The 27,768-nt window shown below is 48.5% G+C and overlaps 2 protein-coding genes across 10 annotated transcripts in view; one reads left to right on the top strand and one right to left on the bottom strand.

The window, feature by feature from the left end:
• The window catches only part of TTLL11 (tubulin tyrosine ligase like 11), a 240,160-nt gene that overhangs the window by 3,498 nt on the left and 208,894 nt on the right, over positions 1–27,768 (bottom strand). For all 9 annotated transcript variants that reach the window (XM_081311491.1, XM_081311493.1, XM_081311494.1 and 6 more), the window contains one exon: positions 4,730–4,987. In XM_081311491.1, coding sequence (XP_081167617.1) covers positions 4,730–4,987 — 258 coding nt within the window. The remainder of the gene's footprint in view (positions 1–4,729; positions 4,988–27,768) is intronic.
• The window catches only part of DAB2IP (DAB2 interacting protein), a 250,603-nt gene that overhangs the window by 205,731 nt on the left and 17,104 nt on the right, over positions 1–27,768 (top strand). The window lies entirely within an intron of this gene.

Raw genomic sequence — 27,768 nt, 5'->3', positions numbered from 1 at the left:
GTATGACATGATCTCCGCTGCACAGGCAAGGAACAGGGGTCAGGACGGGGAAGTCACGGGGCCATGATTCACTCGTGGAGAGGGTAACAGGCAGAGCAAAATCAGACTCAGGTCTGGCTCCAAAGCCCTCCATCCTTCTAGAACAGTTCGCAGCCTCCTCTGGGATTCTTCCTTCTGATGCAAGATGTTCTGAAGGGAAAATATCCCTGAAGTCTGGGTGGGTCCTGGGGGAGCCAGAGTGAGGAGCCATGTCCAGGGGCCAGGACGATAAACCTGGTTGGAATCTCAGCAGACACTTCCCTTCATGTGGGAGGAAGTGCCTCCTCCCAGGAACCTCTTGCTGAGCGGCCCGGGGCTGCACAGAGCCCTTCTTCCTGTGTTCTTTAAATCAGACTCAGGAGCAAACCGCCAGAAATGAGGGTAACATGGGTGATTTTACCATTTTATACCCAAACTCATAGGGTGTGTGTGTGTGTGTGTGTGTGTGTGTGTGTGTGTGTGTGTGTGTGTGAGAGAGAGAGAGAGAGAGAGAGAGAGAGAGAGAGAGATGCTGTATGGTTTTTCTAGTTACTTAAGACGGTTGGTTACAAGAGACGAAGGCAATTGAACATGCTGACTATTCTGTGGAATTCCTTTGTCTCTGCAAAAATGGGCTTATTTTGTAAGGAAAAAATTTATAATCCATGTGGGAAAATTTCTCTTGCATTCATCAAACCAAACAGGAGACTGACAAAAAATATCAATCTCATCGAGGTGGATTTTAGGTTAAAACGCACTGTGGTGAATCCCCCTCACTGAGCCGGGACAGCTCTCTCGGACCCTGGGAGTGCCAGCTCCCTGATGGGAGAGTGCATTGCTTCTGAACTTGGAGAAAAGGTGCTTGAAGGCTGAAGGTCTCAATTACAGGGACGAGGAGGCTTAGGACATTAGTCAAGAAATGTAAGAGAAAAAAAAAATTAAGCTATTTTGGAGTTAACACTTTGCCAATCACAAAGAAAATTCCAGACGTCATGTTTCAGGCTGTGACTATCTTTAAATATGTGAGGATGCAAGGAGGGGGAGGAGGGAGGGGAGAGGAGCTGACCACTTTGGCTTCATCTGTCTTCGGACATCATTCAGGGAAGCTTTTACCTTCCTCCCGCTCTACTTTGTAGGAAACCAGAAGCCAGGCTGAAGGTGACATTGCATTTTAGTAGCACTTTGGTTTACAAAACTCTCTCGCATTTATTATGCTTTCCATTATCTCACCTAATGTTCCCAAGATTAAGTGAGAGAGGATATTGTGTCCCTGTTTGGTGGCTGAAGGCCTGGAGCTCTTCCTGTCTGGTCTGTGTGGCCCGCAGAGCCTTCCTGAAGGGCGCGGGAGGTCAAGAGCAGGTCAGACAGCTCCTCGCCCTCACAATGCCTGTGTATTTGCTGGGCAAACGTCAGGTCCTCCGAAATGTGGCTTTCCACATCTGCTGAATGGGGCCAAGATCCGTGATGGGGTGGAGGAAAGAACGTGGCTCTGGGGCCAGGGTCCTTGGTATGATTCCTGGCTCCGTCCTTCACTAGGCTGGAGACCTTGGACAAGCCATGTGACCTCCTGGACATCAGAAAAGAGAGTGAGGATAACCCTTACCCTTCTCTGGGTCATTGGATTAAATGAGAAGATGGATATGAAAGGACTTTGTGAACGGAGAGGCCCTGAACGTATGTTGTTCAATTCACGCAGGAAAGGGAGTCGGTTCCAGAAAGGCACAGACACCATTCCAAATGTCTAGTCCTCCCTGGCCCTGTCCGGTCCCACTCCCATACTATCTGCTCTCCCAGCAGGATGAACTTCTCTGAAATAAACATCCCGCACAAAAACACGTTGGTGTCGGGCTGGCTGCTGGACTGAGGAGCCATGGTGAGCACCATCCTCCATCTCCAGGGATGAAAGGCGGGGAGACAGGGCCAAGATCTGAGCCGGGGCACACAGAGAGATTCCCAGGGCCAGAAAAGTCAACTAGGGTGGGGTGGGAGCTTATGGGATGGCTGCCATGCTCGGGGAGAAGACCAGGCAGCTGGGAATGTTGAGGTGTTCAGCAAACAGGCTTGGCAAGGCGCAGAAAACCAAGATTCTGGAGGGCATCTGCAGGCCATGGGGAGAAGGAACCGGCAAGGAGCCTCCTCCCTTGGGCTGCTCAGTATCCTGTAACTTCAACAAGCACCTCCAGGGGCCTCTCTCTGTGCCCCCAGGGTGGGCGTGGTAACAGAGGGACTTCCTAGGGTCTCAGATGGATGCAGTGGGAGCTGTTCTTTCTGCATGGGGGACTGCTGTGGGGTATTAGAGCTGGACCTTGAAGGGAGCCATTATTCACCATTGTTCAGAGGACCAAGGGAGCAGGAGCAGCAGGGTGGGGACAAGGGCAGGTCCCTGCTGGCACCTTTCCATGGGTGGGAAATGGTACATTCTCTTCCTGTCTGACAATGACAGATACAAAGAGCCCTGGGAGAGCCTGGCCAGGAGGGTTGGTGTCCAGGCGTGAATAGGAAGGGAGGGCCTCCCTGGGGACAGCTCTGTCATCCGTGGCTCTCCAGTGCCCTTTGCCTATAGAGATGGAGGGTGGTGGGAGGGGCTGAGCAGCCTGGACACCAATGAAGTCCAGGCAAGAGTTGAGGGTTGAGCTAGGAGAGTAGACAGAGTTCATGAGGAGGAATAAGAGGAACCAAAGAGGGTTGTTCGGGGCCTGTGGCTCTGCTCTCCAGAAGGCCCTGCTCTGCCCACAGGGCCCAGCACTTCTAACAAGTGCCCTGAACCCGTGCATCTGGCAGCCCCCACTGTAGGCTTCCTTCCAGCCTAGGCCATTGGGGACAAGACTCCTTTCCTGAATACAGGAAACGGAGCCTACTTCCCTGGGGGCTGGAAGGACAGGCACAGGCAAGGTCACCACACAAGACATGAGGAAGCTGGAGAGGGACACCAAAAGGGGCAAGACTGGCACCTGTGGAAGGCGTGGACTGGGCCAGTCTGTTCTCTGGAAGTTGTCGTCCTCCCTGGACACTCCACGGACTTAGACTTGGATGTACCTGTCCTAAAGGAGCCCAGGCTGAGACCATCTTCTTACACCTTCTTTCCACACCCCCTGGAAGCCTGGCCCTTCAGGAGCTCAGCTCATGGACAGCAGTAGGAGGGGGCCAAAGGGCAGGCAGGGCTGGGGGAGAAGAGCTGGGGTGGATCCCCAGGGCCCTTCTAAGAATGGGCTGCAGCCCCGTGCAGGGGACCCTGCGCTCTGCACTCAGGGGTCTCTGAGCCTGCCCAGCCTCGCTGGCTCTCATGATGGCAACCTCATTTCCCTAAGAGTCACAGGCAAGATTCCACGTCCTCCAGAACACGGGGCTTCCCCAGGGGCCTGTCCACAGAAGAGGGGCCTCCTTCCAGCACTAGGGGCTCCAGAACTGACAGTGACCTGCTTGCATGTGATGGGCAGGTGGGGGTGCACAGGACATCTCTCACCTGAGTGCTGACATTTTTATATCATCCCAAACCAGGTGGCTGAAATTCAGCCTCATTGTCTCCTACCCCAACCCCAATCCAGTGTACTTGGTTGGTTTTAGGCTTGAAGATTGCTCTCCATTTTGGCAAGCTAGCACTTTCTGAAGACCCACCTGGGGACGTGTCAAGCTAGAGCTCTGTTTAAAAGACTCTTTGCAGTCCCCAGCTGATGACAAGGGTGCCCTGACACATCTATCTACTCTACTGGGGCCTTTCACTTTCCATTTGTCCTGTCCAAAGGGTACAGAAGAGCAGGCACGGGGTGGGGGGTCTTGAAAAATCTGTTCCTCACAGTGTACCTCCCTCCACATACATCCTGCTTCCCCTGGTTCTCACCTGGGTCTCATGTCTTTTCTCTGAAGCTCACTACCCTTCCTGATAACTATCAGCACAGTGTTGGGTACATGGGGCCCTTGTCCTTGGGACCAGAGCTTCACCCTTGCAGGGGTCCACTGAGGCCACAGGACCATCTGGACAGGGAGGCTAAAGATGGAATTCCTGCTTTGGGGTCAAGGCCAAATAAACTCAACAAAAGGGCCTGTGAGTCTCCTGCTGGCTCATAGGCTCTAGGAGTCTAACTTAGTTACATCGTAATTATTTCTTAATTAGTAACAAAGCAAACATTGCAGCAACAGGCAAGCTAATGAAATAAATGAGGCTAATCTGTTAACTACACCCGTGTAGCACATGATTGGGGTGGGAGGTTCGTGTCGGCCTACTTGGTATCTCCACTTCGTTTTTGGAGAATGGGTGGTAGGAAATGAACGTGATGTTCTCAGACTTTCACCGGTGGCTCTCGGAGGCTCCCGCACACTCTAGGTCTCAGCTTCCTCTCTGCGGCTCTCCGTGTCAGGAGTGACTGTGCCCTCCCACCCCAAGCACGGCAGATTTGCCCTGGTTGGTGCTTCCTGTGAGCCCAGAATAGAAGGTGCCATCTGTCACATTTCAGATGTCATATGTCCACTGATGGCTCCAAAACAGGGTGGGTCTCCAAGAGGCGTGGGGAGAAAGGCGGGCAAGAGTCAGCCTTGCAAAGCAGGAGTGCAGCAGAACAGGGGACGGAACCGGAACCTCCGGTAGGATCCTCCACGGCCTGTGTCCCCCACAGGCAGGAGCCCAGGGGCTCCTTTCAGCCCTGAAGGGTACTCGCTTCTCCTGGGCAGACAAGAGGCCTTCAGGACAGAGTGTGTCTGGGATAGGAGCACTTACTAGCACCGTTGGTGCGGAGTGGGGGGTTGCCCACCACAGGCTGGGCTGCAGGGCAGGCGCCCTGGGGCGAGCTGCCTTGGGAGAGACGGCTCCCTGCAGAGCCACCCTGGCTGCACAGCAGGCGCTTCTCGTCCAGCAGAGACAGGTGGTATTCGCACAGGTCGATCAGCGAGGCCACCTGTTCGTGGAGCGGCAGCATCTTGAACTTCCTCTGGGCCAGAAAAAAGAAAGCTTCTACAAACGCCTGCAGACACATCCCTGCGGACAGAGAGACCAGTGTTAGGGTGCTCCGAAGACACCCTGGGAAAGCTCAACCCCGTACACCTGCTAGTGAGAGAGAGCCTGTCTCCCCACCAAGCTGCCGTTCTGGAAACTTCCACAGGGCTCCAAACACAGTGCCTACCGGGCCCAGGCACTGGCCGGGGTTCTTTAGCCATCTATAGATCCCCCCCTTAACCAGCCCTATGCAGCAGATTGAATACAGTCACAAAAACCGAGTCTCAGAGGGGAGGGGAGGCCTTGGTAGAAAGTAGTAGGGTTTGAATTTAAACCTAGCCCAAGGCCTTGTCCCTGGGCTCTACAGTTAAATGTCCTCATTAACATCCAGCTCCCTTACTTTTCTAATTAAGGGGGAAAGTTATTAAGATAAACCCAATCCGACAGCAAAATTCTGTATGTTCAAGGGGGCACTGGTTAGACAGGCACGGGCATTTGTCCAAATGCACCCCCGTTGTGCCTTAAGGTTTACACATTGTGCTAGATGTAAAATTTACCTCAAAAAGTAAAGTTCAACCACCCCTTCTGTCTGGTCAAAATTATATTCCGGAACGTACGATGTGTGATCTCCACTGTACTCCTGAAATGTTCTTCCCCTGCTTTGCCTCATAAACTTCTACCCATCTTTGGATCTGAGCTCAAAATCCCCTGTTCAGTGAAACCTTCCTTATGTCCAGATGAGCTGTGCCCCCAGGAAGGGCTTTTTGCACTTTTATTTGCAGCATGACTGCAGCTCGCTTGGGGTGTGTGTGATTCTTTGATTCTCTCCATCTGCTCTGTAGAACTGTGAGCTGCATTCATAATTATCCCCAGTACCAGGTACCCTGAAGGTGCTCAATACAGACATGCCGGGTACATGAGTAATGGGTGAATGATGACTGAATGGGTGAGTTGAAGGTAGGCATTTTCAGACATTGCCACCAATCCTCATGAGGCCAATATCTTTATACCCACCTTACAGATGAGGAAACTGACAGATTAGCTAACTTCTTAAGGTTACCCAGTCAGAGAATTGTCTGCAAACTCAAAATTTTTAATTTTTATTTTTTAGGCACTGGGGATTTAACATAGGGGTGCTTGATCACTGAGTCACATCCCCAGCCCTTTTGATTTTTTTTTTTTTTTTTTTTTTTTTTTGAGACAGGGTCTTGCTAAATTGCTTAGGGCCTTGCAAAGTTGCCGAGGTTGGCCTTGAACATGTGATCCTCCTGTCTCAGTCTCCAGAGTTGCTGGGATTACAGATGTGTGCCACTGCACTCTTCTTGGAAAGTCAAAAGTTTTAAACTTAGTTGGGCAGCATGAAAGGGTTTTAGTCTTTCCTACATCCTAGCGAAAATGAACCCTGACGTCTAGATCTATGGGGTTCCCTGGGCTCCCTGGGAAGGGGACACTCAGGCCAGACTGAAGGCCAACATATTACTTATATGAGACTGGCTCAGACTCCCCTAATCTCTCCCTTCCCACTGGAGAGCACGTTATGCACCTGCCTGCCACCACAGGGCACAGCCTAGCCCAGAATCTGTAGATACTGAATATATAATACCCCTGGGATTCAAGAATGCTTTTTGCTTTGAGAGTGAGCTGAGTAAACAGGTTAGTTTTTGTTTCTTTCCAAACCTCTTTTTGGCTCTGCTTCTCTTGATTCAAAAGGTGCTGCAAGTCCCTGCACTGCTTGGCCCTGATAGGAAGAGTTGATAATGAGCATGTGACCCTGGTGGAAAAACGCTTTTGACGAAAGAAGAGGAAAGAGATGATTCCTAATTACCAACTCAGGGCTAGGCTCTCCTGGGATGTGCACATATGTGTTGCGTGCACGTATACGTGGTGTACCCATACATGTGTGCATATGCGTGTACACGGTTGGGTAAAGGGTCAGATACACGGAGCAGAAGAAACTGGGATTTAAAGCCAAAAAAATTCAGTCCCCATCCCGTATTTCCAACTGTGTGATCTGAAGAGTGTGGCCCGCTGAGGTGCCAAGTTCATGAACTGCTTGGTCCCTGGTCCCTGACAAGATAAGGAGCTCGGTGCAGAATGTAAATCACCCTCCTCATCAATCACATTGCTTAGTGCAGCTGACAGTGTTTTGTAGCAAGTCTTTCTGGATTAAGGAAGCAGCGTGCTGTTTACACTCTGGCTCAAACCCGCGTTCAGGACTGTGACAAGCAGCTCATGGATTGCAACTTTGAGTAGCTCTGATCTACAAAAGTCTTAGCAGCTTTTTGTGGGCATCCCAGTCACCACAATCTTGTTAAAATGTGGATTCTGGGGTGGGGCCAAAGACACTGCATGCTGTTGGCTTTGTAAGGCTCAGGGGCTGCTGGTCTCTGGGTCACACCGATTAGCAAAAGGGTCAAGGATTTGCTGCTTCTTTTCACTTAATAAATGTTACGTTTGTTCCCTTCATTGAAGGCAGAGTGTGATTAAAGCTATAATGCTCAGCAAGATATACAGTGAGGACTTATGTGGGGGGGAAAAAGCATAATTTGGTTATCTGGAAGGAGGAGATGGGTGGGTTTGTTCCCTTCATTGAAGGCAGAGTGTGATTAAAGCTATAATGCTCAGCAAGAAATACAGTGAGGACTTATGTGGGGGGAAAAAGCATAATTTGGTTATCTGGAAGGAGGAGATGGGTGGGAGGGAGGGAAATGGGATTGAAAGTATGACACCATTGTCTTTTGCTTTCTTTGTTTTCTGAGTTTCTTCAGTAAACATGCATGCAATTGTGAAAATACTTTCAGGGGGTGGTGGGAGCTACCTTTAGTCATGAACCCTTTGGGCCACCTGAACTTGAAGGCAGGTGCATGTAACACTTTGAAAAAAATGCAATGCAAATTTCTGTGAATATATTCAACTTTGATAAGATGTTTTAAATAACACTCCCCACATGTCCCCCTTATGCTTGGAGGATATGTTTCAACACAGCCACATAGCACCACTGTCCCCCTGTCCTTCCCTGTTTATGCCCTGGTACCCCCTTGTTATCACCGTGCTTGTGCTCTGGGGCCAGTATTAAGTAAACAAGAGTCACTCAGGCACAAGCACAGCAATACTGTGACACTTGGCCTGATAACTGAGATGACTGCCTGGTGACTAATGGGAAGGTAGCATGGCGGCATGGATACACGGGACAAAGAGAGGACTCCTGCCCGGGTGAGATGGAGCAGGGCAGCCTGGGGTTTTATCATTCTCCTCAGGTGCACAATTTACAACTTTATGAACTGTTTACTTCTGGAATTTTCCATTTGCTATTTTCAGACTGACATTGACAGTGAGTAACTGAAACCAGAAAGTAAAGCTTTGGATAAGGCAGTTGGGTGCGGTGAGGGGACCACAGTAAAGGGAAGAAAGAGGCAGCCAAGGGTAATAAACATGAATGATTCTTACATGAGCCAGATGTACCCTGAGCCTGACTACAACTCCGAATGTGCAGATGAGGAAACTGAGGCCCAGAGTGATGAACAACTTGCCCTCAGGCCCCAGGTCCGTAAGTTACCACTTACAGACAGACAGGTATTTGAACCCAGGCCTTGTGCATTGCTGACTCTCTGCCTTATTGACCTTCTCAAGCATCCTTACCAAGAATGGGGGAAGAACGCAGTTATAGAGGACAGACAGGCCGAGATGGACATAGCCCAAGCAAAGACTGAGAAGGTCTGGGGTTGGGGGTCAGGGGAGGTTTGTGGGGAAGAGACATCAAGTTGAGCCTTGAAGAGTGGGGAGGAGCTGGATGGGCAGATGCGTGCTGGGGGAAGGACAAGGACACAGCAGGACACTGTAGCAGCACCTTAGCAACTGGGGGCGCCTGCAGCAGGGCAGGGAGGGGCCGGCTGGAGCAGACTCCTGGAGGCTGCAGCCACTCAGGGGCTGGGGTTAGTGCCAGAGGAAGTGAGCGGGGCCAGCCTCTGGAGTCCCACACCTCCAACGGCCCCATCACATTTTCTTGTCCCGTGATCTTGAACTATATCTTCTACACTGATAGAAACCTGTGAAGGGTGTTTTTTTTATTTTTTAATTTTTTTTCTCAAATGAAATCTTATTAAGAGCACATCCCAATATGCCAGCTAGGTGAAGGGACCCCTCTCTGTTTAAGTCAGGCAGTGGTGGCTCAGAGCCTTCCCACAGGCCATTTGTCCCTCAGGACCTTTGAACCTGGCCAACCAGCCAGGCCACCGTCATTATCTTGGAATCTGTGCCAGGCATCTTTGTCTTATCAAAGGGCTGGTGACACATGAGATTCCAAGTAATAGACAAAAAACAAGACCAAGCCCCAGGTCTGCCAATGAGCTCTCAGCACCCTTAACCTGCACGACACCCCATCCCCAGCATAGAAGTGAAAGAAATCAAATCGGCCCACGCATTTCTGGGGCCAGGGGCTGGGGAAAAGAGGCCATCTCCACTGCCCAGCAGCCCTGTGCCCTTTGCCCAGCCCTGTGGAGTGTGTCCCAGCAGGTGCCGAGGGCCACGAGGGCTGGGAAGAGGGTCCCACACAAACTGTACACGCTGAGCATAGGGGCCCCCTCCAAGAGGCTGCACCTCTGAGACTGGCTTTGATCCCCATTTCATCAGCGGCCCAGGAAAACTGTGGCCTGACCCAGGCCAGCCTTCAGCGAGCTTCAGAGATCTGAGCCTTTCCAGGGCTCCGAGGAGGTGGGAGGGAGGAGGAGGAGAACAGAGGGGAGCCAGCACACGCAGAAAAACCTAAGTCTGGATTCAGGATCAGGTTGCTGGGATTTCCACCAAAGAAGTGAGTCAGGATGGGACAAGGGGGCAATTCTTACTGGCTTGGGGTTTCAGTCTTTTCTAGAGCCTTCCCAGATAGTGAATACATTCTATCAGGAGAATCCGGGTCTTTCTCCTGCCTTCTCATTACTTATTACAGAACACAGTGGGCATATTAGTGGGGTATGTGGAGAAGCTCAGTCGCTGGCCTCCCTCTAGAACACAGGTGTGCCAGTCAACTGCCCTTCTACCACTTTCTGTCCACTGGAGGATGCGCTTTCACCCAATTGTGGTAACAACACACGCAGAGCATTTTATTTGGCTTACAACGGTATACATTTTTGTGGGTTTCTGTGCAGGCTTAATAGCCATTACTGTAACGATTGCATAATATTCCATCAGAGCTGGGTGGGTGTCAATCGGCTGTGATCCCAGCCTCTTGGGAGGTTGAGGCAGACAACTGCTGGAGGTCAGCAGTCTGAGACCAGCCTGGGCAACGTGGCAAGAACTCATTTCAAACAAACAAATGTGCTATCAAATTTTTTGCCAGGCACATAATTTCTTCACCTCTCCCTATAGGAACTAAGGCTGTTCCTATTTGTTCTCTCTTATTGAGAATATTATAATGAACAGTTGGTATGTCATTGTTTTTATTTCCAATTCATTTATTTCCTAACAATAAAACCCCAGGAATCTGGATTGTTGTTTTTCTTTAATAAAGATGTGTTTGATAATTAATTTCATGTTAAAAATTCTTAAAACCTTATGGAGCACCATGATGGACAAAGCACATGGACAGGTAAGTGGGAGCAAGAACATCCCGTCCCACCGAAGCCGGGGGGCAACTGCTCACTCACTGAACCAACAAAAGTGTAAAAGAATAGGAACCGCAAGGCAGCAATTGCTCTGGACTTTTAAAAAGCAATTTGGCAAAAGCTTAAGAGCCATTTGAGAGTTTCTATCAATTAACCCAGTGATCATAATCCTAGGAATTTTCCCTGACAAAATCTCCCATCCAGAGGAACACAGCCTGCACAGTGGCATTCACTGCCAACTTATTTACAGTACAGTGGGGCAGGGAGTCACACTAGACTTCTAGGGCATTAAAAAAACAAATTCCTTCTTTCTACTTTTCTGCATTTTCCAAATAAGATAATGCATGCTCATTTGGTGGGGAGCGGGGGAGGTGCTGGGGATTTAACTCAGGGGAACTTGACCACGGAGCCACCAACAGGACCATCCCCAGCCCTGTTTTGTATTTTATTTAGAGACAAGGTCTCACTGAGTTGCTCAGCAGCCTCACATTTGCTGAGGCTGGCACTGAACTTGCAATCCTCCTGTCTCAGCCTCCTGAGCCATTGGGATTACAGGTATGTGCCTGGTTTGCATGTTCATTTTTGAGAGTAGTTAGAAAAATACTTATCATTTTTAAGCTGGATGCCATGGTGCATGCTTGTAATCCCAGCAGCTCAGGAGGATGAAGCAGGTGGGTCACAAGTTCAAAGCTAGCCTTAGCAACTTAGTGAGGTCCTAAGCAAATTATCCAGACCCTGTCTCTAAATAAAAAATATAAAAAGGGCTGGGGGATGTGGCTCAGTGGTTAAGTGGCCCTGGGTTCAATCCCTGGTACACACATATGAATATATTATTTTTAAAACACCTTCAACCCAGCCTCTGAAGTCACTGGTTGTGGAAAACTCACCTCTGTCCACCCCAGGTAGAGTTAATAGCCCTTCTTTGGTGCTTCCTCTGGATTCTTGTCATCTATTGGGATGAACCCTGAGTATGTGACTGTCTCCCTAGTAAGACTGTGTGCCCCTGGAGGCAGGGACTATGTCTCAATCATTTCTGTATTCCCAGAATGCAGCATGGCCAGACACACGACAGGTACCAATAAACATCCATTGAACTCACTCGAGCAGATATGAACCTTTGACGCAGGCCTTATTATTTCCATTTTACAGCTTTATAGCTGTGGACACTGAGGTAAGCCTGGTGTATGGGAAAACTCTTCTCTGAGATTTTCTGCCTTAAGAAACCAAAATGATCCAGAGCAGAGGCCCCTGAAGTTTAGAATCCCCTGGGCGATGGTGTTAAAATGCAGACTGAGCTGGGACTTGGTGGTGCACACCTGAAATCCCAGGGACTCTGGAAGCTGAGGCAGGAGGATCATCCGTTCAAGGCCAGCCTCAGCAACTTAGCCAGCCCTAAGCATTTTAGTGAGACCCTGTCTTAAAATGAAAAATATAAATAGGGCTCAGGATGCAGCTCAGTGGTAAAGCGCCCCTGGGTTCAATGCCCTGTCCCCACCCCTCCCCCCCAAAAAAAATGCACACTGAGGTTCCACCTCCAGAGTTTCTGATTCAGAAGCTTGAGGTGGGGCCTGAGAATTTGCACATCTAACAAGTTTCTAGGTAATGCTGAGGCCCATGGACCTGGGACCCACTTTGAGAATGCTGAGTCAAGGCTGTATCTGAAAGCCCACCTGCCTATTTACAAAAAGACCTGCAGTAAACTGAGAGAAGCTTAGGTTTGGGCTAAAAATGTCTACATTTTTAAAAAGACACTGATGGAGAGAAACCGCAACCAACAGCTACAGGGGAGAGTCCTTGACTAGGAATGAACATTTCATCCTCCGAGTCTCCCGCCAGTTATTTTTAAAAGACTAATGATGGGGCTGAAAACCCATGAAGTTGTTCCAACTGTGCATTAAGCGCTCCTTTAGTTTCTGGGAAACCACACACCCCTGGTTTCTTCCAGCATCTTCGTTGGACCACTAAGTTGGGGAGAGCTCCAGAGCCCTCTCCTGGGCCCTGCTCTCCTCTGTCTTACTGAGGTAGACTGGGAAGGTTCTAGAAGGCCAGACCACAGACGGCCCTGTAACCACGGCAGGACACTGAATTTTATGCTAAAGAAGACCAGAAGCCACTGGGGACTTTAAAGTGACCCTGTGGCTGCCATGTGAAGACCCAGTATCAGGGGGTGCATGTGAAAGAAAGCAAGAAGATCCCTCACAGGGCTACCGCACTAGTCCAAACAAGAACTGGCAGTGGTGGCTTGGACCACTGCAGTAAAGGTAGGGGTGGTGATGGGTGATTAGATTCTGGGTTTAGTCTGATGGTAACATCAGTGAGATCTAGGATCTGCCCTTGGGTCGGATGTGGGTGTGAGGGCAGGTCAGGAGTCCTTGTGCGTGAAGGCCTGTGACATCAGGCCCAGGAGATTAGCCTCCCCCTTGAAGGCAATGGTTTTCAAACATTTTATGCATAAAATAATCTGGGGACCTCATAAGAAATTCAGGTCCTTGTTTTCTCCCCCAGTCCACGCACTCTTAAACCCCCAGTCGCGCCCAAGTGCCCTACTCTTGTAGGCTACCCAAGTTCCCGAGATTACCAAAGCCATTGGGAAAAAATCAGAGAAGGGCTACCCTTCTTCCCTGTATCTGCACCAGCCCCACCAAAACTCCCTCACAGCTGGGAGTGGGAGTCAGAGGATCTGGTGGTGATACTGCTTTACCGACCTCTTAACAGTAATGAAAGTAAATAGTAATAATTCCTTGTTGTTGAGCCCCCATTTCATGGGAGATCCTGGGCTAAGGGCTGCCTGTACATTATTCATCTTCCTCATACACAACCCATTCACAGCAGGTGTCAGCTTCAATTCCATCTCACATTCAGGAGACATGCCAAAGTCACATAGTTGGTAGGTGGCAGACCCAAGGACCCCTCTCTTAGCTTCTTAACTCTACTGCTATTTTGAGAGCCTTCAAAGAGATAAGTCAAGTCAAAGTTGCCCCTCGCATCCCAAAGATTAAAAGAAGAAAAGACAATCCCCAAAACAACACTGGCCTCACAGTGAAGGGGGGATGGGCCTCATCCATCTCCGCTGAATGTCCATAAGAAGGTGTAGTTGGATCTTTTGGTCTTTGCAAACCGACTTTCCCCTCCTGCCTCCCACACCTGAAGGGAAGCTGTTGAGTATTTTTTCAAAACTTCATTTGGGTTGATGGATGTCGCTGGAGGAAGCGGCCTTTGAAATATTCCAGTTGCAGCCAGACACATGCCTCTCACTGGAGACGGCCACTGGGATATTGAGATGCGGCCCCTGACAGGCCACGGCCTCATTCTGTCAATCACTGGGGTGAGGGTGGGCCCACTGGCTCCTCCGGTGGTGGTGGGGGCAGAGTTCTCTCCCCTCACTCCCAGGGAGGCATCCTTGCACACAGGACTTAACGCAGGCACGGCAGCTGCTCTCGAGTAATCCCATCATCTATTCTGGGGCTTAAGGATTGAAACAAGAATAATACCTTATATGTGCAGAGAATATCCATCTTCTCATTGGCTTCTCAGTGTTTGAAGAAGGCTGTTATTACAGGCAGTCCCCATTTACAGTTGAGGAACACAGGCCCAGAGAGGTCGAGAGGCTTGTCAAGGTCACCCCCTGGGTGGACGTGGCAGTGTTTCAGCCCCTGCCTATCTCCCGTTCAAACCCACGTTCCTTCCCCTACACTATTAGGCTTCCGTAACATCTGACATTTATGTATTATTTTACAGTTTACAGAGCACATTTGCATATATGATATAATTAAATCCAAATCATTGTCGACAGCCAGGAATATTATTCCAGACTGAATATGAGAGTTTTTTTTTAATCTCTCAAAAATGCCTCAATGTCCTAGGCTAGCCTTTCTGTTTCAAGGTATTGGCGAGTGAGGTCCGACCTTACAATCCTTTCTCTCTCCCCAACCTTTAAATCTCTTTCTTATTACTCATCTAGAATAGATGTTTCTGTCTCACAGTGAAATCCTAAATGGATGCGTACACAAGTTTTCCATTTGGAATCATTGCTAGGAAATAAAGCTGAATGATCTGGATTAGAATTAGCTTAGTGATCCCTCTCTGTGCAGCGAAACGGCCCCCAAAAGAGCTATCTGCGAGGGCTGTGCAAGCGCCGAGGTGGTTAATCACCAGACTCTCAGTTTCCTCTCCATTCCTAGGGCCCCAGCAGCCTCGCTCCATGCTTGCTGTTGCATGGGTCCCCCAGCTGTTACCACGGTCTCCCCCGGCCTGGGCCTGGGGTCTCAGAGGACTCTATACCTGGTAGATCAAACCTGGGCAGTTCCCATGGGATAGCATTGAGCTCTGAACAGTGACAGACACACTTGATCTGCCCTGGATCCCAGCCCTGCCACTTATTAGCTGTCCAGGTGTTCTCTGTCTCTGAGTCTCATTTTCTTTTCTTTTTTTTTTTTTTTTTTAAAGAGAGAGTGAGAGAGGAGAGAGAGGGGAGAGAGAGAGAATTTTTAATATTTATTTTTTAGTTCTCGGCGGACACAACATCTTTGTTGGTATGTGGTGCTGAGGATCGAACCTGGGCCGCACGCATGCGAGGCGAGCGCGCTACCGCTTGAGCCACATCCCCAGCCCCTGAGTCTCATTTTCTTCATCTGTAAAATGGGATCATAAAAGCAAAAGCCTGAGTGGCTTTAACAAGGCACTACCCAGAAAAAGTCCAATACAGTGCTTAAAACCTAGTGGCACAAGAGCCTCTCTCATCTTTCCACCTGGGTTCTGCAGCTCCCCTCACTTGCCTGCAGTGCTCCAGTTGGTTCTAGTTTCTTCTTTTATGGCTGTTAGCTGATTGCTGGTCTCCCTGCCAGGCTGAGGTTCACCAGGTGAGGAGTCAGGAGACCAGCTTCTCGGTGGTCTCTGTTCCTATGCTCTGCATGGCTTTGAGCTGGTCAATTCCCCTTTGTGGGCTTCACATTCCCCTTCTTCTATACAATGAGGGCTGGGCTGTGTGATGGCTCCAGATTCTAGAAGTATTGGGAGTGACCGTAGCTTCTGAATTTTTAAAATGGCAATAATTAAAATTCTAGGATGCATTTATTAAGGCCGTTCTGTCTTCCAGGACTCCCATGGCCACAACCCTGAAAGGCTGGCGCTGCTGATCCTCACATTGTGTATGTAGGAGTGCAGAACTGTGAGAGGCACGCGCCCAAGATCCCGCTGCAGAGGGTCGGGGCTGGGATTCCCACCACTGCCCTGTTCTCCAGGTCAGGGAAATCCCCTCAAGGCCCAATCTTCCAGGTAAGAAAGACAGGGCACCTTCTCCTGGCCCCTCCCTGCTGCACCTGTGGCATTGTCCCTAAGTGTCACTGTAGCAACAAGCAGTAATACTACTTTTGTCCTTGGCTGGTTGGAAAATGAGCAAGTGTCAGGCTGGAACCAGAAATATACCTTGCAGGAAAATCATTACCCCAGAAGCCCACAGCGCCTGAACAACGCACATAATCAGAGGCGGAAGCACCTCTTCCATCTCTCATTAATCACAGGACTGTCACTGGCTAGTTCAGTGACAGAGGAACACAGGCCCAGGGAGGTCAAGAGGCTTTTCAAGGTCCCTGTCCAGTCCCATCCCATGTCACCTGGCTCTACCACAACTCAGACAAGTTCCTGAGTCACTCTCTGTGAAGACAGGGCCACAGTACCGTCACTTCTTCCTGTGACTGCTTCGCACCACTCCAGACCTTTCTCTTGAGATTAATGGTTCCAGTGAGTCTTGATGCTCACTCCTCAGCAAATGGTCGAAATCTCCAACTTGAAAAGGACTTCGGAGATAGCAGACCCAGGCTTTGTGGGATAACAACATCTCAAATAGCACAGTAAGCAGAATGAATGAGAGTGGTCACACCCAGCACATGTGACGTGCTGTCAGGCTCTGCCATGTTCACTTCACGGGCACCTCTCATTTACTCTTCAAACAAAATTTGGGTGGCAGATGCTTTTTGTGTGTGTCCTGCCTTCCCACACCCTGCCGCCTTCACCCTTTGTCTGCCGGTGTTTAATGGCATGTGAAGTTTTGCTTTTGCCTTGGGGCCTTAAGTTGGGGGCAGGAAGGTAGAGCTATTGGCCTGGAGTCCCACAGACTGGAGTTGGTGGTGGGGATTTGAACCTCTCAGGGTGCTGCTTCCAGGCATCAGGCTCACTCAGGCAAGTTAGCAGAGCAGCATGATTTCCCACCCTCTCTGCCTTCCTGCAGCTGCCCTGTGAGGTTCTGGGCCATGGGTTGCCCTCCTTGGCATCGCTATCTGTGGTCATCCATCCACCCCTGGGCTGTCTCCGGCGATGGAGTGCTCACTCTCTACTGCCCCAGGACCCCCCTTCTCTGCTCTCTGCTCTTAGCCTGGACTGAAATGTGAGATGCTTCCTCATGGGTCCCACAAAACACAGAGCAAAGCTGACTCCTCCCTCCCCACAACAGCCTTGCTTGGAGAGGATCCCCAGGACAGCACCTGCTGCAATGCAATTCCATCCACACAGGGTGGACGCAGAGGGGAGCAAGCCACAGGGAAGGGGACGGGGGAAGTGGGGACAGTCTGATGGGAGAGAGGTGTGAGATGGAGTCGGGTTGCAGATAGGGTTCTAATACAAAGGAAGACGCCAAACATTGCCTGGGAGAGGCAAGAAAGTGGAAAAACTCTGACAGAGGAGCCCGTGTGTGCAGTGGGAAGCGAGAATTGCTCTCCTCCTCCGCCCTGTTCCTCTAGTTCCTGCGCTCCGGAAGTGCGCACTCTTTGTCATCCCCGGCATGTATGTATAAAATGGAACATATGCATCTCTCTGTGCATCAGCATCCATATACATATAATTCTGTGCGCACATACATTTTATGTATTTTTGCTGCACTTTTTAACCATCTGTCTCGACACCTCTTCTGATCAGCACACGTAGTTCTCCATTTTTCATAGGCTGCGTATAATTCCGTGGTGTGCACGAACCATGATTTTTAAAAAATCCTTCCCCAGTGATGGACATGTAAGATGTTTGCTCTGTTCCTTTCTTTTCTTCTCTTTTTGGTGTGACGGACAGTGCTGCCGTGAACACCTCTGTGCCTAGAGCAGTATGTGCGGCAGTGGAAGGAGAGATCACCGTTTCCAGTGGAATTTCCGGGTCAAAGGACGTGTGCATTTTGACAGCTCTTGCAAACTGTTTTGATGTTGGGATCTTGAAGGGTCAGGGGGACTTTGCTGGTCAGAGTTTGGCAGGGTTGGGGGGAGATCTATGTGGAACAGAGGAGCTAGGTTGTGCATGATCTTAGTGCTACAAAACAGCTTTCTTTGGGTGTTGGGGAGCAGAGCAGGTATTGTTGGGCTGATTGGGGGTGGGGATCTTGGGGACCAAGCAGTGAAGGGAGGAAAGGCGGGTGGTTTAGCGATGTGCCTTTGGTGCTCCCAGCTTGTCAGTTTCTCCCCTGCTCCTGTAGCTGCCTATCAGCTGCCAAGCAGCCCTGGGATCTTGCATAGTGGAAAGGCTGCCCGCATTGTACCTCTCCCCCACATATCCTCTCTCTGCTCCCTGCTCACCAAACTCCCCCAGAGGATGCTGGCCCAGTCTTGCAGGCACAGCCTCCCCTCCAGCTTCCAGCTCCTGAGAGTTCTTTCCTCCCTCCCCTGCCTCTCCACCCAGCAGCTCTTGCAAGTGGCAGGACACCTGCACCCCTTCTGAGCTCTCAGCGTCCCTCCGCAGTTTGACAATGTGAAAGCCTCTCTGCCTCACCGGTGCAGTCTGGCCCCACCCTCCTGCTTCCTGCTGCTGACTGGGGCTGGCTCAGGCTCTTCTTTCTTCTTCAGGCTCCTCTGGCTTCACCTTGCCTTGGGTCCTGCAGTGCTCTCCCCAGGCTCCTCTGCTCTCTCTTCCTGTCATTCATTCCCTGGGCTTTAAATATCTTCAATGAATTCACGAGGTTCAAAATGGTCGCAGTGGTTATCTCCAGGCCAGACTGCTTTTTTTTTTTTTTTTTGCCACCTGGATACCTCATTAGCATCTCAAGGAGCCTGTTAAAAATGAATGTCTTGGTCGAGGCTTCACAGTTCTGCCTGTCCTCGAGTCTGACCGCATCTATAAATGGCATCTCCAACTCATTTATTTGCCAGAACAGAGCAAGAACTGGGGGGTCAATCTTTTCATGCACAGCCCCTCGGCCCACCCCTCCACACCTCTGCACTCCAAGCATCATAACTCTTGCTTTCCATCTGCCAGCCCCCAGCCTGGGCGTCCATCACTCCCCTGGTGTCCCTCACAGCCTTCTCATTGGCCTCCCACCTCTATGGGGACATTCAAGACCACCTCTTCTTTCTTAACTGTCCTTAAGTCATTAGAGCAGGTCCGAGCCTGGTGGAGTAAACAGTCAGCTCTCTTATAGGCCAGTGGCTCAGAAGCCATGCCATTTTGGTGGCCCTGTTTCCTGGAGCTAGGCAGTTTGGCTACCTGAACTCACCCACCAAAGGCCATGCTCTTCCCTGCTCCCTCTGTCCACCCTCCAGTTACCTAGCTGGGCCCTCTGGATTTATAGAGGAAGAATCAGCCTTGGAGGGGTGGAGGGTGGGGATCGAGGGTGGAGCCCAATCCCTAAGGGGACTGTCCTCAAGGAGAGACCCCTCTGAGAGACTCTTCAGAACTAGGCTGTCACTTGGAGAGATGACATGAGGCAGATCAGTGTCAAAAATAAGACGGAGCAGTGGGTTTCAACTTGACTCACATTAAGGATGTCACATTAGAGCACAAATGAGAGAGAAGAGAAATGCTCTTTTATGCGGGAGTTTATTTTTGTCACTTTGTCAGAGAGAAATTGCAGCCCCGAGGGCATTAGAGCTTCACAGAATTACCCAAAACATTAACATGCAAATTGCCTTCTTTAGAGAAGGTAATTTTATTAGTGCACGAGAAAAAACGTTTCTTTCACTGTACTCATGCCTAGGAGCAGCACCGTCTAGGGGCCAGTTAGGGCCACCAAAAACGGAAAATCAGGGAGCCTCCTAAACTTGGTTGGGATTTTGAGCCTCCTCCAGGTGGGCCCATGTCTCCCTGGATGTGGGAAGCACCCACACCTCGGTTAACACCCGGCTGCCTAGGGGTACGCAGGGCAGAGAGGGAGAGTGACTTGTTCAAGATGGTACAGCTCCAATGGCCAGAAAAGCCATAGGGCTAAGTCACACTTCCTGTGTCTTAGATAACCAGGTGAGTGACAGTGAACTGCTAGAGGTCCTGGAAGTAGCCACTCTGGGAATAAGGAGCCCAGGGGAAGTTCCATTAATCTACTTGTACTTAGAGTCATTCACTCATTCATTCAGTGAACTTTCCTGTGCTTGGCCCTGGGCCCCAAATCCGAATCAGGCCCTGGCTTGAAGGCACCCAGCGTCTAGCTGGAGCAGGTGAAGAGGGGATACAGGGTTAGACCTACAGTGTGCCAAGAACCACACAGCACCAAACACAGCAGGAAAACATGGCAGGGAGAGTCTGGAAGCTTCTCGGAGAGGGCCTTACACATGGCCAGCCAAGGTTGGATGGGCAATCCAGGCTGGGAGGAATACCTGAGCAGAGGTGCCCAGAAGAGATTCGCTGGCCTGGCCCAGCAAGGTGTGGCAGAAGAGTGGGCTGGGATGGGGGTGGGTGCAGGGGGTGGAGGCAAGGCCAAGCCCAGAGGCTAACAAGCTGGATGTCACCTGCAGGTGGCAAGCAGACCGGCAGAGCCACGAGATTTGAGAAGGGAGGGGTTTCCCGGCCCAGGGAGCCAACATGACAGAAGGCTGTATGAGGCTGCGCTTACATAAGGCTTCCTCCTCCCTCTGCAGACGTGAAGGGGGAGCGTGGGCAGAGACACCCACCACTGCTCAGCAGAGTCTCAGTTAAGTCAGGTCGCGCGGAGCAGATGAGGTATGGTGGGGCGTCGCCTGGGCCTCCCGGGCTGAGGGTGCTTCCTTTGGCCCTCATTGGGCTGCAGCTGGGTCATTTGTCCAAAGTGGGGTCCCTGGAGCTTATCACAGCCCCAGGAGCTGTCTTTTAGGGAAGCCCGAGGGGAAATGTGGTGACTATTCAGGTTTTAGCCAGGTAACTCTGCGTGAGGACCTCCTGTGCATTACAGGATGCATGGCAGCACCCTGGCCTCTACCCACGGAGGGCCATTTCAGCAGCTTCCCTACCACCTGCCTCCACACATGACCACATGTCCCCAGAGGCACTGGGAGGACTGGTTTTAAACAGTGTGATTCATCTTACAGCAGTAAGATGAGGATTGTGACCAGTGTGCTCCTGGTGAAGGAAGGGAAGGACAGGCTCTATCTTGCTAACTCGGCGTTTTCTTGACTACAGACAGAGAGCTGATGAGATGGCTCAGGAGATTTGTATTGCACTCCTGGATTAAGTGATTAAGCTCAGATTTGACCAAGGATTCTGTTAAACGTCTCTGACGGGCCTCAATGGGACGCCCTCCTGGAATGCTTGTGGCCATGATGGTTTCTCAAATACCATTAGATTCTGAAGGAAGAATTTTGGTTCCACCACGAGCTGGGTGACCTTGGGCATGTCCCTTAACCTCGCTGAGCCTCATCTTTCTTCTCTGTGACCTGGAGGAGGAAGCTCAGCCCTCAGGACTGGTGGGCAACGTGCAACATGCTTCTCAGTTTTAACTCCAATATGCACAGGTACTCCCATCTTCACTACAAGGAAAAAAAAAAAAGCTGAGCAAACTGAAAATCAATGATTTCTCTAGGGTCCATCAGAGAATTGAGGTCACAGGGCAGACTGCCAAGTTGAGAACGGGAGAGACAGGTGAATACAGAGGCTCAGCAGCCAAGCTGGCTTGCCAGGGGTGGAAGATCCTGGAGCCAGTAACTGGGAACAATAAGTTGCTGGATGGGGCTGTGCCAAAGGTGGACAGGGAAAACTCCTGGAGATAGATTCTTAGGGAGTCCCTCACCGTATTCTCAAGGTGGAAATGGGAGAAAAATCCCAGGGCTTCCGGTCTTTGAAGCATGCCTAGACTTCCTCCAGAACAAAGACCTGTGGTAGGGGAGACCACTGCACCAGAGGCCCACGTGCCCTGGAGAAGGGCCATTAGACAGCACCAGCGTCTCCAGTCTTCCTGTCCCATGCAAGGGCAGGAAAAAGGAGGTCAGAAACCCCTCTGGGAGTCACTGTTCATGGACTCAGGCCCACCAAGATGGTGAGATTTAATCTTCAGATCTGAGGTGCTTTCGCTCTCAGCATCTCACCACATGAACAGGGCTGCAGGATTACAGCCGGGAGACGCGCAAGACGGGGCTCCACGGAAGAAGGGGTTCTTAGGGAAACCCTAAGACAACAGAGGGAGAAAGAGACCGAGGAAATGAGAGGGAACCCACGCCTCTGGCACCTACAGCTACGCAAACATTCAGTGCAGCTCCTAGTAAGGTAGATAGCAAACCTCTCAGAAAAGAAGGCTCAAGAGAGAGTTGGAACTATTTTGAACTAAATGAAAATGAAAACGGAGCTTATGGAAATGTGTGGGACATAGTGAAAGTGGAGGTAAATGGGACATTTGTAGCTTTGAATGCGTATATTAGATGAGAAGGAAGATCTAAAATCAGTAACTCCAGCTTTTATTTTAGGAAAATAAGAAAAAGAAGATCAAATTAAATCCAAAATAAGTGAAAGAAAAGAAATAATGAAAATTAGAAAACAAACCAGCGAAATTAAAAACAGGAAATCGGTAGAAAAAAATCAATGAAACTGAAAGCTGGTTGTTCGAAAAGAACTGTAACCTGGACAAACCTCTAGCCAGGCTGATGGAGAAAAAAGAGAAAAGATCCCTATAGCACTAATTACCAGTTACAAACGACTAGTATAGGAATGTAGAGGGGCATCGGTATGGATCATTAAAAGGCCAATAAAGGGATATAATGAGTCTATACCCACAGATTTGGTAACTTAGATGAAATGGACCAATCCCAAATAATCCCTGAGAGACAAAATTTACCAAAACTCACACAAGAAAGAACAGATCATCTGAATAGGCCTCCTATCTATGAGCAGGATTGAATGAATAATTAAGAACCTCCCTCAAAAAGAAAGCACCCGGCCCAGATGGGTTCACTGGTGAAATCTCTAAATATTTGAGGAAGAAATGATACCAATTCTTTTCAGTCTCTTCCAGAATATAGAAGCAGAGGGGACATATATTGTTTAGACAGGTACTACTTAATCTGCAATTATTTGGGGACTTCTGAGCTATCTTTTTGTCATTTATTTTTAGTTTAATTCAGTTGTGGTCTGGGAGCATAGTTTTTTTTTTTTTTTTTTTTTTGAATACCAGGGATTGAACTCAGGGGCACTCAACTACTGAGCCACATCCCCAGCCCAATTTTGTATTTTATTAGAGACAGGGTCTCACTGAGTTGCTTATTGCCTCACTGTTGCTGAGGCTGGCTTTGAACTCACCATCCTCCTGCCTCAGCCTCCCAAGCTACTGGGATTATAGGCGTGTGCCACTGTACCTGGCCATTTGCATGATATCTATTATTTATATATCTATGTGTTTATGGCCTAGGATGTTCTCTGTCTTGGTGACTGTTCCATGTGAAGAGAATGGACATTCTGTTCTAGTTGGATAAAGCATTTTAAACATGTCAATTAGATCCAGTTGATTGATAGCGCTGTTCAATTCAACTATATCCTCACAAATTTTCTACCTTGCCAGGTCTGTCAATTACTGATGGGGGCTGTTCAACTCTCCAACTACAAATGATAGATTAATCTATTTTTCTTTGTGGTTTTATTGGTTTTGCAGCACGTATTTTGACACTGTGATTAGGTGCATATATGTTAAGGATTGTCATGTCTCCTTGAAGCATTGACCCCCTTACCATCACTAACCACCTTTGTCTCTGACAATATTCCTTGCTCTGTAGATTGCTTTGTCTGAAATTAAAATAGCTAATCCCATTTTGTTTGGTTAGTGTGTGTTTCATCTTTCTTTACTCCTCTACATTTTTTTATAACTTTATTTTATATATTTATTTTTACGTGGTGCTGAGGATTGAACTTGTAGGCAAGTGCTCTACTACTGATCCTCAGCCCCAGACCCACTCATCTACTTCTTATTATTTAAGCTTTTATGTTTAAAATGGGTTCCTTGAAAATAACATGCATTTGGATCCCTTTCCTTCCTTCCTTCTTTCTTGTGGAGGTAGTACTGGGGATTAAACAGGGAACTTTACCACTGAGGTATATGCTCAGTTTTTTTTCTTTTTTTCTTTTTTCTTTTTCTTTTCTTTTTTTTTTTTTTTTGAGAAAGAGTCTCATCAAGTTGCCCAGGCTGACCTTGAACTTAAAATCTCCTGCCACAGCCTACCAAGCCTTGTGTTCTTTTTTTTTTTTTTTTTTGTACTAGGGATTGAACCAAGAGGCACTTTACCACCAAGACACATCCCTAGGCCTTTTAACTTTTTATTTAGAGAGGATCTCACTAAGTTGCTTCGGGCCTCCCTAAGTTGCTGAGGCTGGCTCTGAACTCATGATCCTCCTGCCTTAGCCTCCCAAGCTGCTAGGATGACAGGTGTGCACCACTGTGCCTGGCTTGAAGCGCTTGTTATTTATTCTCTTGACAGTCTCTTATTTTAATTGATATATTTAAACCATTCACATTTAAAGTAATTACTGATTTAATTGGATAAATACCTACCATGATTGAAACTGCTTACAATTCATTGCACTTGTTCTGTTTTTTTAATCTTTTTTTCTGCCTTCTCTTGTTTTAATAGAATATTTTAAATGATTACAATTTCTGTTTCAGCATAGCAGTTCTTCTTCTCCTCTCCTCCTCCTTCCCACCCCCTTTTCCTTCCTCCTTCCCTCCCTCCCTCCCTCCCTCCCTCCCTCCCTCCCTCCCTCTCTCTCTCTCTCTTTCTTTCTTTCTTTCTTTCTTTCTTTCTTTCTTTCTTTCTTTCTTTCTTTCTTTCTTTCTTTCTCTGCTTGGGATTGAACCAAGGGCCTTGTGCATGTGAAGCAAGCACTCTACCACCTCTTTTACAAGAGACAGTGCCTCATTACATTGCTAGGCTGATATCAAACTCCTGGGCTCAGGCCATCTTCCTTCCTCAGCCTTCTGAGTAGCTGGGACAACATTGTATCTAGTCTATCCTCCTCCCCCCCCCCTTTTAATAATTAGTCGTTATCCTAGAGTTTACAACATATATTTCTAGGTAATAAGTCCATTTTAGAATACACTATGCCACTTCATAGAAAAATAAAGAAAACCTAAGTGATGTTGATTTGGCTATGCAATTTTAGATAAAACACCAAAAGTATGATCCATGATCCATGAAAGAAAAAATAATTAAGTTGAACCTTATTAAAATTAAAAACTCCTACTCTGAGAAAGATATTGTTAAGAATGTGGGCTCAGCAGGGTAGCTCAGTAGTAGATTGCTTGTCTACCATGCTGAGGCCCTGGGTTTAATCCCCAGCACCACAAAAGAAAAGAAAGAGAAAATTGAAGAGATTAACCATAGACTGACAGACTGGGAAAAATCTGTGAAGCATATATGTTATGAAGAACTTGTCTCCAAAATACACAAAGAACTCTTAAAACTCAACAGTAAGAAAACAAACCACCCAATTAAAAAATGGGCCCAAGATATGAATAGACACCTCACCTAAGAAAAGATATAGATGGCAAATAAGCCTATGAAAATATGTTCAATATCAAATGCCTTTAGGGAATTTCAAATTAAATCAGTGAGATATGACTACATATCTATAAGAATGACTAAACCCAAAAGCTCTAAACTAAGTGTTGGCAAGACTGTGGGGCCACGAAAACACTCCTTAACAGGGCATGGTGGCATATGCCTGTCATTTCAGTGACTTGGGAGGCTGAGGCAGGAGGATTATAAATTCAAGACCAGCCTCAGCAATTTAGTGAGGCCTGAAGCAACTTAGCAAGACACTATCTCAAAACTGAAAATTATATAAAGAGCTGGAGATGTAGCTCAACAGCTAAGCACCGATAGATTCAATCCCTTGTTAAAAAACAAAACACAACAAAATAATGTGCTCACTTCAGACTATTAAAAAAAGAAATATTCCTTTACTATGGGGAATGCAGAATGATACTGCCAACTTTGGAACACAGCTGGCCAGTGTCTCACAAAACTACATATAATATGTTTCTGTTGGGATTCTCCAGAGAGAATCATTAGGAGATGGATAGACAGACAAATATTAGGGATATTGGTCATGCAATTATGGAGGCTGAGAAGTCCCATGTCAGGCTGTCGGAAAGATGTAGACCCTGGGATGACAATAGCATGGTCGTGTCTGAAAGCCTTAGAATCAGGGAAGTGATGCGGTAACTCTGTCTGAAGCCAAAGGCCTGAGAACTGCGGGGAGGGAGTAGTAGGTGGGGCTGCTGGTGTAAATTCTGGCATTCAAAGGCTAAAGAGTCTGGAAGTTTTTTTTTTGGACTGGGGATTGAACCCAGGGGTATTTAGCCACTGAGCCACATCTCCACCCCACACTTACACTTAATTTTTTTTTTCTATTTTGAGACAGAATCTGGCTAAGTTTGCTTGGGGCCTTGTTAAGTTGTTGAGGCTAACTTTGAACAGATCCTCTTGCCTCAGCCTCCTGGGTCTTACAGACATGTACCACCACTCCCAGCAGGAGCTGGAGTTCTGATGTCCAAGGGCAGGAGAAGAGTGTCCCAGCACCTGGGTGGATGGGAGGGCGGGTTGTTGAGAGAGAGAGGCCTTTCCTCTGCCTATTTTGTTCCATCTGGGGCCCCTGCTGGCTGGATGGTGCCTGCCCACATTGAGGGCAGTTCTTCCCCCCTCAGACCACCAACTCACATGCCAACCTTCTCTGGAAACACCCTCACAGACACACCCAGAAATAACGGTTTGCCAGTTTTCTAGGCATGACTTAGTTCAGTTAAACTGACACCTAAAAAGTAACCATCACACTATATGATCCAACAGTCAAATTCTTGGGTATTTGCCTAACCATGTTGAAAACTTCTGTTCCACAAAAAACCTGTGCATGAATATTTAAAGCAGTTTTATTCATGACTGCCAAACCTGTAAGCAACCAAGATACCCTTCAATAAGTGAATAGACTAACAAACTGTGGTATACCCATTCAATGGACTATTACTCAGAGATAAAAGAAATGAACTATGAAGCCATAAAAAGACATAGAGGAACTTAAATGCATATTACTAAGTGAAAGAAGCCAGTCTGAAAAGGCTAGATACTGATTCCACCATGTGACATTCTGGAAAAGACAAAACTATGGAGTGTAAAATGATCAGTGATGGCTAGGGGGTTGGGGATAGAGCACATGGATTTTTAAGGCAGTGAAAGTGTTCTGTCTGATCCTGGTGGATACATGGCATAGTGCATTTCTCAAAACCTATAAAACTGAAGAGTGAACCTTATGAATTTTAGTCAATCATAATACACCTGTCTTTGCTCACTCATTGTGACAAAGGTACCACAATAACCCAAGATGTTATTTTAGGGGAAACTGAAATATGAGAATGGTGAAGTAGGGAGGGGTGTTCTCTGGACCGTCTGCCCTATGTTCTAATGAAATGAAGTCTATTAATTTGAAAAAGTACTTATAGAGCACCTGGACCATGTCAGGTGCTCCATAAATGTAGTTCGCATCTGTGTCAACACTGGCAGCTGCTAGGAGGCTGGAGGAGATTTTAGTTAGGAGATCTGGTTCCTGGTTCAAACGATGCCACATACTAGCAGGGTGCCATTGCAGGTGGCCCCTCATCTGTCTTGTCCTTGTTTCCTCAACTTTAAATAGAGGATTAGGGGATTTCCTCCCTACTTAGGAGCATCCAAGCGAGTGCTTTGAAGCATAAAGTGGTGCAAACGTTGCACTCGTCACTCTCAGCAGGCAGAGGAGTGGATGGGCGGGGCTTGGGAGGGAGCACTCACATCGGAGCTTCTTAGCCACATCCGTCATTGTTAAGGTCGCCCTGTGCCAAGACAGGGCCTGGGGCTGTCTCACCAAACGCCCAGCTCCTGGGTCTCAGGACATTTTGGGACTGGCACGATCCTCACATCTTCATGAGCTTGTGAGTACTGTCACTGCACAAGGCAGCCTGGAATTGAGACTCGGGGCTGCTTCCTGTTCTGTCCCTAGCAGCCTATGGGAGCGATTTCTTTACCCCTCTGCTCCTCGGTTTCCTCCACTGTGAATGGGGTCATG

Source organism: Spermophilus citellus (genome assembly GCF_964194105.1).
Source record: "Spermophilus citellus genome assembly, chromosome: 2".
NCBI classification, from domain to species: Eukaryota; Metazoa; Chordata; class Mammalia; order Rodentia; family Sciuridae; genus Spermophilus; species Spermophilus citellus.
Note: the sequence above shows the minus strand (reverse complement) of the source record. Positions and strands in the feature narration are given on the sequence as shown.